Source organism: Staurois parvus, unplaced genomic scaffold, assembly GCF_062004578.1.
Source record: "Staurois parvus isolate SC_StPar_1 unplaced genomic scaffold, SC_StPar_1.0 ptg000422l, whole genome shotgun sequence".
Taxonomy (NCBI): domain Eukaryota; kingdom Metazoa; phylum Chordata; class Amphibia; order Anura; family Ranidae; genus Staurois; species Staurois parvus.
This window is the reverse complement of record NW_028318218.1, coordinates 2,624,636-2,644,892: the sequence shown is the minus strand read 5'-3', so window position 1 is coordinate 2,644,892 and position 20,257 is coordinate 2,624,636. Positions and strand designations below refer to the sequence as shown.

General features: G+C 42.9%; 1 protein-coding gene across 1 annotated transcript in view; it reads right to left on the bottom strand.

Moving 5' to 3' along the window:
• Positions 1–19,929, bottom strand: part of CEP126 (centrosomal protein 126) — a 98,225-nt gene extending 78,296 nt beyond the window's left edge. Inside the window, exons 1-2 of the mRNA XM_089687256.1 lie at positions 17,446–19,929; positions 10,248–10,367 (exon numbers count right to left, since the gene is read on the bottom strand). Of these exons, the coding sequence (XP_089543382.1) occupies positions 10,248–10,367; positions 17,446–17,528 (203 nt within the window). The 5' untranslated portion in view covers positions 17,529–19,929. The remainder of the gene's footprint in view (positions 1–10,247; positions 10,368–17,445) is intronic.
• Between the last annotated feature and the right edge of the window lie 328 nt (positions 19,930–20,257).

Sequence of the window (20,257 nt, the reverse complement as noted above, 5' to 3'; positions counted from 1 at the left end):
GAAAGATGGAAAAATCTCCAAAAGGTATCAAATTACAGATTAGCATTTTTATAATATGTCAACAAAAGTTAGATTTTATTTCCATCATTTACACTTTCAAAATAACAGAAAACAAAGAAATGGCGTCTTCAAAAGTTTGGGCACCCTGTAGAGTTAATATCTTGTACTGCCCCCTTTGGCAAGTATCACAGCTTGTAAACGCTTTTTGTAGCCAGCCAAGAGTCTTTCAATTCTTGTTTGAGGTATCTTTGCCCATTCTTCCTTACAAAAGTCTTCCAGTTCTTTGAGATTTCTGGGCTGTCTGTCACGCACTGCTCTTTTAAGGTCTATCCATAGATTTTCAATTATGTTGAGGTCAGGAGATTGTGAAGGCCATGGCAAAACCTTCAGTTTATGCCTCTTGATGTAATCCCCCGTGGATTTCGAGGTGTGTTTAGGATCATTATCCATTTGTAGAAGCCATCCTCTCTTTAACTGCAGCTTTTTCACAGATGGCATCAAGTTACCATCCAAAATTTGCTGAAATTTTATTGAATCCATTTTTCCTTCTACTCGTGAGATGTTCCCTGTGCCACTGGCTGCAACACAACCCCAAAGCATGATTGATCCAACCCCATGCTTAACAGTTGGACCGAGGTTCTTTTCATTAAATTCTCTGCCCCTTCTACTCCAAACGTACCTTTGCTCATTCTGGCCAAAAAGTTCAATTTTAACCTCATCAGTCCACAGAACTTGTTTCCAAAATGCATCAGACTTGTCTATATGTTCATTTGCAAAGTTCAAACGACGATTTTTGTGGTGAGGACGTAGAAGAGGTTTTCTTCTGATGACTCTTCCATGAAGACCATATTTGTACAAGTATCTCTTTATAGTGGAATAGTGTACCACAACTCCAGTGTCTGCCAGATCTTCCTGGAGGGATCGTGCAGTCAAACGTGGGTTTTTAATTGTTTTTCTCACAATCTTGCGAGCTGTTCTGTCTGATATTTTTCTTGGTCTTCCAGATCTTGCTTTAACTTCCACTGTTCCTGATGACTGCCATTTCTTAATTACATTCCGAACAGAGGATATTGACATCTGAAAACGCTTTGCTATCTTCTTATAGCCTTCTCCAGCTTTGTGAGCGTCAACTATTTTCAGTTTGTTTTCTAGACAACTGCTTAGAAGAACCCATGGTGCTGATTGTTGGGGCAAGGTCAGATGAGTCTGGGCATTTAAAACCTTTGAGATTGACATCACCTGGTCTTCCCAGACGATGATTGAGAACAATCCATGACACTGGCAGGTCTCAGCTTGGCAAAGTGGGCAGTGCATGCTATAAATTCTGCAGGGTGCCCAAACTTTTGCAGAGGCCATTTTTTTGTTTTCTGTTATTTTGAAAGTGTAAATGATGGAAATAAAATCTAACTTTTGTTGACATATTATAAGAATGTCTAATGTGTAATTTGATGCCTTTTGGAGATTTTTCCATCTTTCCTTGGCTTCTTTATGCACATTAATACAAATTTTTAGCTGGGGTGCCCAAACTTTCGATCCCCACTGTATGTGTATATATATATATATATATATACATATACACACACACACACACACACACACACACACACACATATATACATACATGCACAGTGCTCAGAGTAAATGAGTACACCCCTTTTGAAAAGTAAGATTTTAATCAATATCTCAATGAACACAGAAGCAACTTCCAAAATTTTGAGTTTTATAGAACATTTGTTTAGCTCATTACATGAAAGTGAGGTTAGTAATGTAACTTAGATTATAAATCTTCAGTTTTACTCAAATTAGTTGATGCAAAAATGAATACACCCCACAACAAAAATGACTACATGTAGTATTTTGTATGACCTCCATGATTTGTAAGGACAGCACCAAGTCTTCTAGGCATGGAATGAACAAGTTGGTGACATATTGCAACATTTAACATTTTCCATTTTTCAAGAACGACATCTTTTAGAGCTGGGAAGCTGGATGGAGAGTGCTGCTCTTCAAATTCCCCATAGGTGTTCGATTGGGTTCAGATCAGGAGACATTTTTGGCCACTGGATCACTTTTACCCTGTTCTTCTTCAGAAATGCAACAGTGGCCTTAGTGTTTTGGATCATTGGAAAAACAGAAAAGTTGGCCGCCCAAACAGCAATGTGGTGAATGAAATCCTTTATTGGAATCCTTTACATGCAATATGATAAGAACATGACAGCTCCAAGACAGGACAGAGGAGCAGTAGACGCATTTCACATGAACACGTGCTTAGTCATTACTGATTTTCACTATAGGATTTCATCCACCACATTGCTGTTTGTGCGGCCAACCATTCTGTTTTTCCATTGCATCTGTGATCAAGGATCGGGCCAGCACCTGCGTGTCTGTGGAGGGGTTATGCAGATTCGGCACCCACCTGGAGCAGATCTTTTGCTCTTTTGTTTTGGATCATTGCCATGTTGAATGTACTTGAATCACCGCCCCCAGATCATCCCCCGCAGCTATCACCTTTTGTATCACTTCCCCCTTTTCCTTCTGTACTGAAATGTATTGTAATTGTACTGTCTCCTTTATATTGTAAAGTGCTGCGCAAACTGTTGGTGCTATATAAATACTGTATAATAATAATGTTGGAAAAGTGCACAATGACCAAGGGCACGGAGTGATGGTAGCATCTTATCTTTCAATATAGAGCAGTACATCTGTGAATTCATGATACCATCAATGAAATGCAGCTCCCAGATACCAGCAGCACTCATGCAGCCCCACAGAAGGACACTGCCACCATCATGTTTCACGGTAGGCACCATGCATTTTTATTTGTACTCCTCACCTTTGTGATGCCATACAGTTTCTCTTCCATGTGGTGCCATTGCTGACACCATGAAATGGGAAGGGGTTTTCTTTGTTAAGTAATGTCCTTTTTTAATCAACTGTTTGCTGGACACCTGTTTAATGAATAATTAGACTCACCTGTAGTTGGATTCTTGTTAAATAGGATTTTGTTGTCTAAAATTTAGCTTTGCTCCTAATGCAGGCCAATGGTTTGAATTCCGAACAAACTTTCTTTAGAAAATCAGAAATGCTGTGCATTTTCTAATCCGATGTTGCCACCATTGATTTTAAAATTCAACCAACCAAGTCTTCAATTTCACCTCCTGTTGCTAAAGAAAATACTTTTCGTGGCCAAGAATTTTCTTTTCTTTCCAGGTCACAGCTCGTGCTCATTTCTTTTTTGTTTATATTTCCCGCACAATTCTCCCATCATTGATTTGAAATTCGTTCCTTTTTCATAAAACTTCCAACACGTCTAATCACTCAGATTCGATGGTCACATGAAAATTGTCTGTTTCTATGACCCACTAATGGTTCGAAATTCAAACGAAAATTCTTAGAAAAGATTTTTGAAAGAAAATTATTTTGGAATTCGACCCGTGTATGGCCGGTTTAAGACTTTTCATTGGGGTGTATTCATTTCTGCAACATGGTCTTGAATTAATTTGTTAGGAAAAATACTTTTTTGTGTGTGCAAATTAACAAATCCTGTTTGCAATCAATGGCCTGCATTTGTGGGAGTATTTTGTAGTATAGTCTCCCGTAGAAAATGTCTCTGACAAATCTGTTAGGGCGTATCTCTCTCTCTCTCTCTATATATATATACCACAATAAAAACCATCCTAAGCACTCAATCTAAGTAGGTAGTACAAGAAGACCTTTTCCGATTTATATATATATATATATATATATATATACACACATACACACACACACACACACTTACACTTGTTTAATAATGCTTTAATCTGCCCTGTCCAGCCCTATTCATCAATATAAGTATAATCAGTTGATAAGGACAAACACTGATCTGTTTCAGTTGTTTGCCCACTCACATGCAGAAAGGGCAAACAATATTGGGAGAGGATCAACTGCAGTCAGGATATGACAGCATTGTCTATATCTTACAGAATATCTGATCACTTACATTAAAAATAAATCTATGGATTTGATATGTTCATATGTAAACTAAAGCGCTAACAGAACTCCTTATTGAACTAAAAATCAATATACATTAGCATGAACTGTAAATATATGTACAAATTTATTGCAGTAAAAATGTTTTATGCCTTCTGGAATCTGAGTCGTCAGTATGCAAATAGGCTCACCTAGCAAACTTAACGATGCAAATAATTGGTTGTCAGCCTGTGACTCATGGCTTCCCTGGAGAGATGAAGGTATGTGAATTCCGCCATCCTTACATCTGGATTTTCCTATTAGTGCTTTAGGCCACATACATACTTTCTACATATACAGCACCATCTAGCGGCAGAAAAGAAGATTCATTACCCTAGGAACACAAGGGATGCCAAGTCTCATCTATTTTTGTATGACCTGATCCTGAAGCTGCACAATATTTTAATGCAGGCCACACATGGGTTGAATCACCTAACGATTTTTTGTCCGAAAATCGAAAACGTCATTCGCTCGGTAATCCAAATGTGCCATCAATGATTTCGAAAATCGGCCGACCAAGTCATAAAGTTCACCACATATAACAGGCGAAACTGCTGTTCCTTCCAGGTCACGGCGCAGGTGCATATTCTTTTCGTAAAAACGATCGTATGATTTGACCATCATTCTGTTGAACAAAAACAGACTTACTGGCAGGATCACTAGGTGAAAATAGAAGAAATAAAGCCTAAAAAAAGAAAATGAATGCAGCCACCACATTTAAGAATTGGTCAGCTGCAATATAGTAATTGTTTCTTTTGGGTTTAATACCGCTTTATTACTGCTGCCGGACACATTTTATTTCTCAATTAATTTCCCTGCATGCTGTACAGCTAGTTTTCTACCCTAAAAAATGGCCTGTGGGAGAAGTGAGGAGGAACCAGCACATCAATGACATCAGCAGACATCATTCCTAACAAATACACACAGCTTTGCTTAATGTGAGCAGTAGAAGGCAGTAAACCAGATTCTGTGTGTTACATGTGTTTTCAAACCAGATCACAGTACAGAGCGTAAGACACTACTATGGGCTCTCCTTTCATACCACTTATGGGACCATACATGCTTTGATTTTCGAATCTGCAATTAATTGAATATACCATAACTTACCTTCCGATCAATTTGGAGTCGATCAGCCAGGGCATGTTTTTAAAAAAAATATTATGGGACTTTTTTCCCTGCATTTCTCACGGGTAGAGCAGCCCATTCAAATGAATGGGTTGGTGACCCCGCACAAACATGCACACACATACCTGAACACATGTGACCCTAGACTTAGTTACCTGTTCCCTATTCAGACCTGTAGTCACAATATCTGGCAGAAGAACGTCCCCCAGCTCCAGCTTTAAGCGGTTCTAAAGCCTCAAACTTTTTTACCTTAATGCATTCTCTGCATGAAGGTAAAAAAAGCTTTTCTGCTGCAGGATCCCCCCAGACCCCCTTATTCTCAACTGAGCCCGATTCAATCCAGTGATATGCACGATAGCAGCGGTTCTTGCCAATGTCTCCCTCCTCATTGGGCAGATTGACAGTAGTGGGAGCCATTGGCTTCCCCCAGGGTCGATTCTAGACTATTATGCGCCCTAGGCAAGACCAGCTACTTGCGCCCCTCAAAAAACAAACAAACATTTAAAAACAGAAGATAATAAATCAAGAAAACATGAAACTGCTAGATTTCTTTTAATTTGCAAAAATAACTACCAAAGGATGCCACCAGCACCAATATTAAAGACAAAATATATATTAGCCAAATATAAATTAAGTGTATTAACCAAACAGAGAAACAAAAAATAAAAAAAAGGGACAGTTACAAAACTTCACAGTAATAAACAGCCGTCAACTGGCTTGCAGTAAGGGACTGCGTCTAAGAGGAACACTGGAAGGAGTGGCAGCTCAGCTTCTCCACTGGTCCCAGACACCCGGGATCTTCCTCTGTCCTTTCTTCCTCCCCCTCTGCCGCCACTCCCCTCAGCTGAAGGATCATTCATGATGTGGCAGCGTCCCACATGATCAATTAGCATCCGCTCCCCTCACCTCGACCACATTCCATCCCCTCCTCCTCCCATCACCTCCATGACCCGCCATCATCCTAGGCTCGGCTCACCTCCAATGGCCCCTGCTGTGGTGTGGAGTCCAGGCAACCAGAGCACACCCCTGCCTATTGATTGGCTCCAGCTGTGTAGAAGAAGGCAGAGTCAGTGCTGAACACGCCTCATCCGGTCACTAGCCGGCTCCCTGTTACAACTGGAGAATCGTGTTGGCCAGTGTGTGTAGCGGAGATGTATGGACCGATCCTCTGATCAGAGACTGCTGATCGGTCCTGGGCTAATGTCATCACTTCCCATCCTAGGAGGAGCTAACTCTTTACTGCTACATGGAATACTGTCATATATATGAACGAGTGCCCCCATGGGAAGCGACTGCCCGTGGGGGACAGAGAGGAGGAGCCTGGAGCGCTGGCTTGGAAACCCATTGCGCAGAGCAAGTTTGTATAGAGATGTTTGTTTTTTGTTTTTTTGCTTCACAATCGCTTTAAACAAACTGAAGCTCTGAAATGTCATGTGACCAATTGCCGAGTTCTGCAAAGAAAGCCGATTCTGCGAGAGTCACAATAAGCCATGCCCTTTAGGAGCCCACCAATCACTATGGCACCATGGTATCCTTAGTGTTGTACACTTTTTTTATCCCATACATTTCTTACTCTACCATGAAAGGGGTAGGGTTGGTTGCATATACCCCCACATCCAACATTTCCTCCCTTGGGCTTCATATATTGGAAGAGGGACTTTGCATTGCATCCTGCAGATTACAGAGAGCCAGTACAGACTTACAGAGAAAAGAGCAGAAATGTGTGCTTATCATGGCAGGTATATGAGTCAGGCTGCAACAATTGTAAGAGTGTAATGGGAGATCTTAGAAGAGGGAGTTACACTAGTCAAGGCTGGAGATGATTACGGAATGTACCAGAATTTTAGCTGTATTGCCCATGAGAAAGAGACAGAAGCAAGTGACTTTCCCTAGCTGAAGGCAGCAGGTGGTTGTTAATGTACAGACATGTGCAGACAGTGAGAGGGCAGAATCAAGAATGACCCCTAGGCTGCAAGCTTGTGGTGTTGGGGAGAACGGAATGTCATCATCAATGATAACTACTTGAGGCAAAGAAGCAGATCAGAATGGAAAAAAGAAAAAACATGTCAGTGTTTACTCTTGCAAGGGTGAAATAAGATATTAAAAACAAAAAAATCTATTTTCAGTACATCTCCTTCTACTATGTTTTATTATCTTCTTATACACAACAATAGTCATGTGAAATATGACCTAATGGACACCTAATGGGAATTGCTGACATTTTTGTAACCTATTTGAACAGGCAATCATTAGATCTCCCTTTAAATAGTGCCTATAAAAAGGTTATATACTTGAACAAATTACAAATAATATGAAATGGTGTATTCATTCTCATAATCAAAAGGACAAAAAAATTAACATTTGTCATATGGTAAAAGTAAGTACACCCATACATTTACCACCACTTCAAATCCATGAAATTAAAATGGGGTTTCCAGATTAGGTGGTGATGATCAGAACCTCCTTAGGGACTATACAGGGGGGAACCCATTTTAATTAAACCTCAGAAGTCTAGGGTCTGGTATTCTCTTTGCTATTGACGTATGTGGTGTCATCATGCCAAGATCAATAGACATCTAAGAAAGAAAGGTATGGGTGTCTATGAGTCTTTAAAGCTGGGTACACATTATACAAAATTTGGGCAAACAATAGTCCGGTTTACCCCGATGTTTCACAGCAAGTTGACCCCAAGGATGGTTATAAATTGTACAAAAATACTCGAACAACTGTAGACACTGTAACAAGCGTACACACAAAGATGGACGCGGTTCAACCATTTTGCTCCAATCCTCCATTTTGTTAAAAAATCTCCATGTTGTTCATCATTCTCCCCCTCCCTCTCTGACAGCCACAGTGACATCTGGTTGGTATGGGTGTTGGAAGTGTCGCAGGCAGACCCGAGCACAGCAGGGAGCCCTGAAGTGCCTGGTTGTCTAAGAGAGCCGTGCAATATAACACCTCGTAAAAGATAACTCAAGCCTTTCCAGGAGTTCAAGGCATTCCAACGAAGCACGAACCAGATAAAGCTTTTAAAAATCCATTTTTCCCCTATGTCTCATATCTTGGAATATGAGAGACTCACATAAAAACCAGGCATATTCTCAGATTGGCCACGAGGAGACAATCAGTTTGATAGGTCACTCTCCTTGGCTGGAATACATAGGAAAGCAGAAAAGTAGATCTCTTGAACCATTCAGTGTATAATTTCATATTTCATATCTACCCCTTCCTCGGGTGTGTCTGCATAATAATCTACCCGCGGGTGGAATGTCACTTGTGCATATGGAAAGTTATGAGCCAAAATATGAACTAGAAGAGATTTTAGTTTAGGCCTACGCCCAGACGACCCCTTAACAATACACATTATTGTTGTGTATTGTTTCTGATCATGCGCAGTCTTTCGTATCCAATTTTTCTCGTACAAAAACAGTGCACATTAAACAAAAATTGTTAGTTCTGTTCAGGTATCAGAAAAATTTTGGAATCTTTCCCCTTTGCAAATTTTCGTTTGGAAAGTCTGAATTGGATGTCAAAAGTTGTGTACACACTATACAAAATTGAAAGATCGTTCTTTGTACAGAATTTTTCTTCCAAGTTTCTTATAGTGTGTACCCAGCTTAAAAAAAAGATTAAAAATACGGGAGGAATATCAGCCGCGCTTCACTTAGCTCTTCTTACAGTATATTTTTAATAAACAGTGAATTGACTGCAGATGTCTCCAGCCCAAAATCAACCTTCCTTGATGCGTTTCATCACTCCTGGCTTGCTCACAAGGATAGACTTCCCCTATCCTTGTGAGTAAGCCAGGAGTAGTCAAATGCATCAAGGATGGTTGGTTCCAGAGACATTGCTGTCAGCAATCAATTCTTTGATTATAAAAAATACTGGAAGAAGAGCTAACTAGAGTTCAGCTGATACTCCCTCACATTTTGAAAAGAGAGTGGAGACGGCTTATGATGGCCGACACTTGGGTTGTCTATGTGCAGGAAAGGCCAGTCTTGATCGAGCTATGGATCTGTGTGCATTTTTGTTTAAAAAAACAACTGCCAAATGATTTTAATCAATCATGCCCCTGTCAGTATAAATAATTTATAAGTGTCATCGATTTGAAACAACTGCTAATTTGTCTAGGTCTGGCTGGCTCAGCAAATGTATCCAAATAGTTGACCATTTCCTACTAAAAGAGGTTTCCAAGAATCTTTAAATCTCACTAAGTGCATCCATCTACAATCAGAAATGTAACCTGCATGAGAAGTGTGTTTAGAAAAAGCCATTTTTGTACAAAAACAACATTATAGCAAGACTACAGTTTGCCACTGAATACAGGCAAAGACCAAGCCTTCTGGAACAATGTACTAAAGACTGGGTCACAGTAACAATAGACACATTTTCCTCATACATAAGAAAGTATTTCAGAACAAGAATGTCATAACAACTGTGAAGCATGGTGGTGGAAATGTTATGGTTTAAGTTTGTTTTGCAGTTTCAGGGCCTGGGAAGCTTACAGTCAACTATACATTCTGTATCAAATCAATGCATGCTTGATGATAGCGTGAGACCATCTGTCCAAATGTTCACATTGAACTGGAAATGGGTCTTTCACCCTGAAGCACACTAACAAATCCAACAATGAATGGCTCATAAAGAAGATATAGAGGGTTGTGGACTGTCATAGTCCAAGCCCTGATTTGAATCCAATTTAAATTTTGTAGGGGGATTTTGAAATAGGCAATTAATGAAAACCTACAAACATCTTGCAACTGAAGGCATGTTGCATGTGGTCAGAGAATGGTGAAGTCAATGTCAAAGTCTGGTGGGCAGTTATTTTCCCCTGAAAAATTGGACAATAACAGCTTCTGAGGCCAAGGGTGAACTTATTTACTCTGCAAAACACCTATTGATATTTTTGTTGAATAAATGAGTGAAAACGTCTATCATCTTTATCTGTAACCACTGGTTGAATAAAGGTCTTGTGTTTGTCTGTTCAAATCTGCTGGAAAGGTGCCATGAGGGTGCATTTACTTTTTCATATGACTGTAGAAGAACTAACAAAAATAATAACATGTTGATAGACTGAATATGTAGTCTGCAACCAAAAAAAAAAGGCTTACTTTCTTCGGCGATTTGTCTCAACTGATAGTTTTTGTGCACGGTGCCTAATTATTTTCTGTTCTTCCTGCAAAGCTTGCCGTTCTTCTTCCCAGTCTATTTCCAACTGTGTTTTAATATTTCTTGTGATAAAACATGGTTAAGGAAAAGTGAGATAATTACTTTACAAGGATGGTTGAATACAAATGATTAGAAATAGAATATGGTCATGTTTGCAAAACAAACCCTATTCGCATAAGGCCTCCTTCACACGGGCTTACTTAAGCATACACCCATGTGAGGGCTGTGTTTTCCTGCATTGGGATGAACAGGTGTTCTAGGCATCCACATTCAGGCAGTCCCACTTATGTCAATTAAGATGCAGCGGCTGCACGGACACAGCCGCTGCTCCCAATTTAACAGTCATATAGGTGTGGGTCCCCAAATGAGGTCAGTGTGCTTTTGGGGACCTGAACCTGCAGGACTGTCATATTGGGATGCAGCGGCTGTGTCCGTGCAGCCACTGCATCCCAACTGACATGAATAGGACTGCCTGCACGGGGATGCCCAGAGCACGTGAGCATCCCTATGTAGGCAAACACGACCCTCACATGGGTGTATGCTTAAGTACACCCGTGTGAACGTGGCCTAAACTGTACACCCAAAATGTTAAAATGAATCATTCCTTAGCAACAAAAGACTGACACATGTGTTTGCCTCGACACAATACCTCATTGTTTATATATAAAATGTTTGTTAGTATTTGTAAGGATGCAGCTGTTAGGTGAGTGTACTGAATAACCACAAGTCAAGCAGCAGGCCAAAGCGCTAGCATGGCAAAAGGCAATCTTGGATGCATTCCAATGCGAACGATGAGAAACATAGTGAAAATTCAGTGTTGTGCTGTTAATCATGTTATTGCTTCTAGTTGCATCTAATTTAAAGCTGAAGTCTAATCCACATATATTTTGCCTTCCCTGGTCCCTTCTCTCCTCCCCTTATCAAAGTGAGGGTGACATATTTAAATAAGACCTTTCCATTTTAATTACATAATTTATCTTAGACCCAGTGATGTCATCATTGCGTCTCTAAGATACTCTAGGCAGTGCCGGCAGACCGTGACTGGTAGGAGTGGCTGTACATAGCTTGCTGAATACAGCAGACTAGGGCACAGAGTGAATGAACCTCCCCAGCAAGGACGCAGAGAGAATGAAGCTCCCCAGGAGGGACACAGAGTGAATGAATCTCTCCAGCAATGACACAGAGAGAATGAAGCTCCCCAGGAAAGGCACAGAGAGGGTGAGCCTTCCCAGCAGGGACAGAGAGATGATGAACCTCCCAGCAGGGACAGAGAGAGGGTGAACCTCCCAGCAGGGACAGAGAGAGGGTGAACCTTCCCAGCAGGGACAGAGAGAGGGTGAACCTTCCCAGCAGGGACAGAGAGATGATGAACCTCCCAGCAGGGGCAGAGAGATGATGAACCTCCCAGCAGGGGCACAGAGATGGTGAACCTCCCAGCAGGGGCACAGAGATGGTGAACCTCCCAGCAGGGGCACAGAGATGGTGAACCTCCCAGCAGGGGCACAGAGATGGTGAACCTCCCAGCAGGGGCACAGAGATGGTGAACCTCCCAGCAGGGACAGAGAGATGATGAACCTCCCAGCAGGGGCACAGAGAGATGATGAACCTCCCAGCAGGGGCACAGAGAGATGATGAACCTCCCAGCAGGGACAGAGAGATGATGAACCTCCCAGCAGGGGCACAGAGATGGTGAACCTCCCAGCAGGGGCACAGAGAGATGATGAACCTCCCAGCAGGGGCACAGAGAGATGATGAACCTCCCAGCAGGGACAGAGAGATGATGAACCTCCCAGCAGGGGCACAGAGATGGTGAACCTCCCAGCAGGGGCACAGAGATGGTGAACCTCCCAGCAGGGGCACAGAGATGGTGAACCTCCCAGCAGGGGCACAGAGATGGTGAACCTCCAAGCAGGGGCACAGAGATGGTGAACCTCCAAGCAGGGGCACAGAGAGGGTGAACCTTCCCAGCAGGGACAGAGAGATGATGAACCTCCCAGCAGGGGCACAGAGAGGGTGAACCTCCCAGCAGGGGCACAGAGAGGGTGAACCTCCCAGCAGGGGCACAGAGAGGGTGAACCTCCCAGCAGGGGCACAGAGAGGGTGAACCTCCCAGCAGGGGCACAGAGAGGGTGAACCTCCCAGCAGGGACAGAGAGATGATGAACCTCCCAGCAGGGGCACAGAGAGGGTGAACCTCCAAGCAGGGGCACAGAGAGGGTGAACCTCCCAGCAGGGGCACAGAGAGATGATGAACCTCCCAGCAGGGGCACAGAGAGATGATGAACCTCCCAGCAGGGACAGAGAGATGATGAACCTCCCAGCAGGGGCACAGAGATGGTGAACCTCCCAGCAGGGGCACAGAGATGGTGAACCTCCCAGCAGGGGCACAGAGATGGTGAACCTCCCAGCAGGGGCACAGAGATGGTGAACCTCCCAGCAGGGGCACAGAGATGGTGAACCTCCCAGCAGGGGCACAGAGATGGTGAACCTCCAAGCTGGGGCACAGGGAGGGTGAGCCTTCCCAGCAGGAATAGAAAGATGATGAACCTCCCAGCAGGGGCACAGAGATGGTGAACCTTCCCAGCAGGGACAGAGAGATGATGAACCTCCCAGCAGGGGCACAGAGAGATGATGAACCTCCCAGCAGGGGCACAGAGAGATGATGAACCTCCCAGCAGGGGCACAGAGAGATGATGAACCTCCCAGCAGGGACAGAGAGATGATGAACCTCCCAGCAGGGGCACAGAGATGGTGAACCTCCCAGCAGGGGCACAGAGATGGTGAACCTCCCAGCAGGGGCACAGAGATGGTGAACCTCCCAGCAGGGGCACAGAGATGGTGAACCTCCAAGCAGGGGCACAGAGATGGTGAACCTCCAAGCAGGGGCACAGAGAGGGTGAACCTTCCCAGCAGGGACAGAGAGATGATGAACCTCCCAGCAGGGGCACAGAGAGGGTGAACCTCCCAGCAGGGGCACAGAGAGGGTGAACCTCCCAGCAGGGGCACAGAGAGGGTGAACCTCCCAGCAGGGACAGAGAGATGATGAACCTCCCAGCAGGGGCACAGAGAGGGTGAACCTCCAAGCAGGGGCACAGAGATTGTGAACCTCCCAGCAGGGGCACAGAGAGATGATGAACCTCCCAGCAGGGACACATAGAGGGTTATAACACCTTGTCTAAAGCCTCGTACACACAACGAGAATATCATACAAATGATCGTCTTTTTTCTGTGCATGCTAGTCTCATACTGAAAATGAATAGGTTGATAAAGCTATGAAAAATCTTGTAAGACAGATTACAACTTCAGAAGTGATGTAATATATTGTAATGTATTCTTTAGTTTCCAAGCATGCGTGGTTTTAGCTCGATTTTTTACAGACGAATACTGTACTGGTCATTTTGTTTTGTTATTGTGCAAGAAAAATTTCCGTGCTTGTCCCTTTGGATAATTTTGCATTAACTATCGTGATCGGCTCTCGAAAGCTGTGTACTAACGATCAGATTACTGGACAATCACTCCGAAAGCTATATTTTTCATCCAATCATGTGCACTAGGCTTTACTGTATCCAGAACAAAAAATGGCTTTAGATACACTTGAACATGTAATAAGTTACACGGGCTACTTTTGCTAACCTGTTTCTTACATGACCGGCATACTTTAAATGGGTTACCATGCTTCAAGCATAGATAGACAGCAAGCTCCCAAACTCATCCACAGACAATAACACAGCACTGCTCCCCAGTGGAGAAATGACATATGGAATGACCGGACTCTTCAAACTCAACCTATGATTCCCTTCCGTAGAAAACACTATAGAATCAATGGTGGAAATCATTGTGTGTTCCACCTTCAGCGCCAGAAGCCAGGGCAGAAATTGTGTACAAAGCTGAATGACTCCATAAAAAAAAACCTGGGGAGATTTCTCCCTGCAATAACTCTCAACAGCATTAGAAATGGCATTAACCAATTTATTACTGTTGTTGTTATTATTTTTTCAGGTACTTATATAGCGCTGTCAATTTATGCAACACTTTACATATATATTGTACATTCACATCAGTCCCTAACCCTCAAGGGGCGTACAATCTAAGGTCCCTAACTCACATTCATACATACACATACTAGGGCCAATTTAGACAGGAGCCAATTCACCTACCAGCATGTCTTTGGAGTGTGGGAGGAAACCGGAGTACCCGGTGGAAACCCATGCAAGCACAAGGAGAACACGCAAACTCCAGGCAGGTGGTGTCGTGGTTGGGATTTGAATCAACGACCCTAGCACTGCCAGGCAGAAGTGCTAACCATTTAGACAATGTGCTACCCATACATTATAAAACAGCGTAGGGGCTGTGTACCCTTCCCTGAAGTGCTGTGTATCTTTAGATGTCCAAGGCCAGCCATCCAGAATATTGGCTGCCTCCATTTCTAGACCGGTCCCTGTGTACTGGATACCAGTTTATATATATTTATATATTGGACCTCAGGGTACAGCAACATCACAATGCAGTCCCTAGATAAATCATAAAAACAAAATCAAGAAATAATCATAAGTTATTAAAGCCAATCTGGAAACCAGCAAACTCACAAAATATGAAAGTATGAAAAATAAACCCCTTATAAGTGATATAGTCCCAAAGAGGGTATTAAGACTAGTAATATCACAATATGCCCAAAATGTAATCAGTTTTTCTCTATGCCTAGACCTGCAGCAAGCACATTTCACTGGGTGCCGTCATGTAGATAAACACTTGTTGGCCAATGTAGAAGTGACCCCTTAAATTTGTTGTCATTGAAGAGGTGGCCCGTTACATCGGTGGTCATTGTAGAAGTGGCCCCTTACATCAGTAATCATTGTAGATTTGGTCCCTTAAATTGGTGGCCATTGTAGAAGTGACTCCTTACATTTGTGGTCATTGTAGAAGTGCCCCCTAACATCAGTATTAATTGCAGAAATGACCCCTTAAATTGGTGGCCATTGTAGATTTGACCCCTTACAATGGTGGTTATTGTAGAAGTCATCGCTTACACAGGTGGTTATTATATAAGAAGTGATCTGTTACATTTGGTGGTTATTGTAGAGGTGACCCCTTACATTTGGTGGTTATTGTAGAAGTGATCCCTTACAATGGTGGTTATTGTAAAAGTGACCCCTTACAATGGTGGTTATTGTAGAAGTGACCCCTTACAATGGTGGTTATTGTAAAAGTGACCCCTTACAATGGTGGTTATTGTAGAAGTGATCGCTTACACAGGTGGTTATTGTAGAAGTGACCCCTTACATTTGGTGGTTATTGTAGAAGTGACCCCTTACAATGGTGGTTATTGTAAAAGTGACCCCTTACATTTGGCAGTTATTGTAGAAGTGATCTCTTACACAGGTGGCCTTTGTAGGAGTGACCCCTTACATTTGGTGGTTATTGTAGAAGTGATCCCTTGCATTTGGTGGTTATTGTAGAAGTGATCTCTTACAATGGTGGTTATTGTAGAAGTGACCCCTTACATTTGGTGGTTATTATAGAAGTGATCCCTTACAATGGTGGTTATTGTAGAAGTGACCCCTTACAATGGTGGTTATTGTAGAAGTGACCCCTTACAATGGTGGTTATTGTAGAAGTGATCCCTTGCATTTGGTGGTTATTGTAGAAGTGATCCCTTACATTTGGTGGTTATTGTAGAAGTGATCCCTTACATTTGGTGGTTATTGTAGAAGTGATCTCTTACAATGGTGGTTATTGTAGAAGTGACCCCTTACAATGGTGGTTATTGTAGAAGTGACCCCTTACATTTGGTGGTTATTATAGAAGTGATCCCTTACAATGGTGGTTATTGTAGAAGTGACCCCTTACAATGGTGGTTATTATAGAAGTGACCCCTTACATTTGGTGGTTATTGTAGAAGTGACCCCTTACAATGGTGGTTATTGTAGAAGTGATCCCTTACAATGGTGGTTATTGTAGAAGTGATCCCTTACAATGGTGGCTATTGTAGAAGTGACCCCTTACAATGGTGGTTATTGTAGAAGTGACCCCTTACAATGGTGGTTATTGTAGAAGTGATCCCTTACAATGGTGGTTATTGTAGAAGTGACCCCTTACAATGGTGGTTATTGTAGAAGTGATCCCTTACAATGGTGGTTATTGTAGAAGTGATCCCTTACATTTGGTGGTTATTGTAGAAGTGATCCCTTACACAGGTGGCCTTTGTAGGAGTGACCCCTTACATTTAGTGGTCGGTATAGGCGGAAGCTCAATCTCCAACTGCTCTCTCCTCAAGGACCCCTGGCAACCTTTGCAGTTGGATTAGATAAAACATTAACCATCTAGGTGCTGTTATAGAGGGTGAATGGAAAAACAGAGAATTACTTTTAGTGATTTTCCAAGAAACTGCCACTATAACACCTTGACGTCTGTGCTGTCATGGAGAATGAACTAGTAGGTAGATCATTTTAATTAACTGAACCGAATGAGGCATAACAATATTTACAGCTCTTAATAGTATACAGCATACACAACTATAGCTTGGGCAAAATATCAATCATTTAGTGCACTACTTTATTTTAATGAAAATTGTACAGTACGGGTGTCCATCTGCATGTTCCAGCAGGAATGGAGCCACTTTTTCATAGTTAGGAATAAACCAGCTATCTGAAATGGGGCAAACAGATAGACACTTGGGGGTAAGATTTCCTAGAATTGGAACACTCAGAATCTGGTGCAGGTGTGCATGGCAGCCAATCAGCTTCTAACTTCAGCTTGTTCAGTTAAGCTTTAGCAATAAACCCTGATTGGTTTCTATGCAGAGCTGCACCAGATGTTGCACTCTCCAGCTTTAGTAAATAAACCACTTGCTGTTCACCATATTACAGGAACAGAAGGGCTGTCCATTTTCTTGCTGCATGAATAAAGCTTCTTCAATCTAGCCATATAGAGCCGTATTTATCACCAATACAGACCATCTAGTTGTGGCTTTAAAATGACTGTTGACCAACATATATCCCAATAAATCCAGCCGACGTGAAATTCTCCAACACAGACAGATCTACAGATGCCATCATGAGCTTGGTTAGTGATACCCTACCTCCTGATGAACTACAGGTACCAGCAAGCCGCCCAAACCAACCATAAGACTTCAAAAGGATACGAGTAAGAATTGGTCCGTTGATCCTGCATGACGGTCCCCTGCAGTGGCTCAGTAGTGGGGTGTAAAGTTTCTTTCATCCACATTCACAAAGATTTTTATAACTCCAAGGAAGAGTAATCGGTTGAATGTTCATAGGTCACCTCCCTGTCAATGTGTTCTCAGTGCAGATTGAGGTATATTAAGTGACAGCAGGGGTCAGTAAGGCTACTAAAGGTGGTGGATTTGCGGTTAATGGGACAGGGAGGAGGTAGGTCAGTAAAGTGAATGTGTTGTGTTCATTCAATAGAAGAGTGAAATGACAAATACTACCTGATAATGAGGTGTTAATAGAATGCTAAGTGGTACAGCTTGATGGTGACTGCACAGGCTGCATGGTGTCAGTGACATGCTGGGGGCACATGGCCACTGTCAAGTGTTAATGAGACCTCTTATATACCTAGCTTGTATGTGTTAATGTGTCTAGAGGGCGACAAGGTAAATGTCACACCTTTCACATACAGCCAGCAAAACCAACCACAGACCTATGACAGGGGTCTGACAGGTCCAGAACAACACAGAGCAATGATCGGCCAGGGATTGCAGGCTGTATGTAGAAAAATCAGGAAAAATGTGGAAAAAGTGCAAAGTCAACATTCATTTATACACCAAGAAGAAAAAAAAAAAAAGGAGGACTGGAACGTGGGGTTCAGATAAGATTTATATATATGATGTACAAGGAAAACAGAGAAATCTAGAATCCAGTGTGTGCCAGCATCATAGATTACACAGAAGTTACCAATGTTCCCCCAGTAATAGATGAGGAATGGTGATGGATCCGCAGAGCACAGATCGGAGGAATTGGAGATTTGGGGTGCTGAGTATTAGGGGTACACAGCAGTCATGTCTTCATAGAATAGAGAGCGCAGTATATATAGTGCAGTGTATGCAGTGCTGGGTATATAGCTCAGTGGAATGCAGTGTATATAATGCTGGGTATATATCTCTGTGGAATGCAGTGTATATAATGCTGGGTATATATCTCAGTGGGATGCAGTGTATATAATGCAATCTATATATCTCTGTGGGATGCAGTGTATATAAAGCTGGGTATATATCTCAGTGGGATGCAGTGTATATAATGCTGGGTATATATCTCAGTGGGATGCAGTGTATATAATGCTGGGTATATATCTCAGTGGGATGCAGTGTATATAATGCTGGGTATATATCTCAGTGGGATGCAGTGTATATAATGCTGTGTATATAGTTCAGTGGGATGCAGTGTATATAATGCTGTGTATATAGTTCAGTGGGATGCAGTGTATATAATGCTGTGTATATAGTTCAGTGGGATGCAATGTATATAGCGGTGTGTATGTAGCTCAGTGTACAAAAAATGAATACAGTAAGCTGGATAGATGTAGAAAGTTCCTAAGATCTAAAGATGATCTTAGATGTATATAGTTTAGTGAGATGCAGTGTATTTAGCACAGAGGGGTGAAATGTATATAGTGCTGGGTATATAGTCGGGTGAATATAGTTCTGGGTATATAATGCAGAGTATATAATTCAGTGTATATAATGCAATGTATATAGCTCAGTAGGATGCAATGTATATATTAATTTGTTGTATAGTGGAGTGTATCTAGTTCTGTGTATCTAGTGGGGTGTATATAGCCCAGTGGGATGCAGAGCGTACAGTCCAATTGATCCAATGGTCTGGAGAGAAGTACAGACTTGTAGTCTATGGAGGAGCTGAGAGAGGTGAGATGAGAGGAGAGCAGTGTATACAGTGCTGGGTAGAGATGAGTAGAGGAGAGCAGTGTATACAGTGCTGGGTAGAGATGAGTAGAGGAGAGCAGTGTATACAGTGCTGGGTAGAGATGAGTAGAGGAGAGCAGTGTATACAGTGCTGGGTAGAGATGAGTAGAGGAGAGCAGTGTATACAGTGCTGGGTAGAGATGAGTAGAGGAGAGCAGTGTATACAGTGCTGGGTAGAGATGAGTAGAGGAGAGCAGTGTATACAGTGCTGGGTAGAGATGAGTAGAGGAGAGCAGTGTATACAGTGCTGGGTAGAGATGAGGAGAGCAGCTTATGAAGTGCTGGGTAGAGAGGTGATTGGGGGGGGGGGTGTTGCAGAGCAGACAGTAGAGGGTGCAGAGCTGTGTACAGGAGAAGGTGTTCTACACACGCAGCACACCAGTCACACTGTCATAGTCTATGGAGGGTCGATCACCCACGAGGTCCATGAGGTATTCTGTATTATAGGGGGTAGAGGTCATAGCAGAAGGCTGTGTAGGCTCCGGATCCAGCAATGAAGCACAGGTCAGGGATGCAGCACTTCCATCACACACATCCACGAGGCTGGGGACACGGCTCCGGGGTCAGTCAGTCCATGGCGGGTGTCTCGGTGCTCGGTCTCCGGTTCCTCTCCGGTCTCGGTGAGCTGTCAGTGTGCTCTCTCCATCTTGTTGCCTAAGGAGTAAGCTTCGGTTGCTAGGTAAAGGAAGGCCACTCCCCTCCTCCGATGTCATGTCCGTGTACAGAGAAGCCGCGCCCAGATGTGGCCGGTGCCGGGTCACGTGTGAGGGGAGCGAAGCTGTGAGTCACACGGGGCCATGTGGAAGCATTTCACACATTACCCGCCATACCTAGACTTTATATATACATAGATATGTATCCCTGCCTGGGCTGGAAGCTGGCTCACTATACATATATACTGGCCCGGAGTAGGACAAAAAATGGGCTCGGGGATCTTGGACTGAACAACCCCAAGAAGAAAGAGAAGGAAAGAGGGAACGAAAGGAGGGAGGGAGAGAGAAGGAGGCAGGAA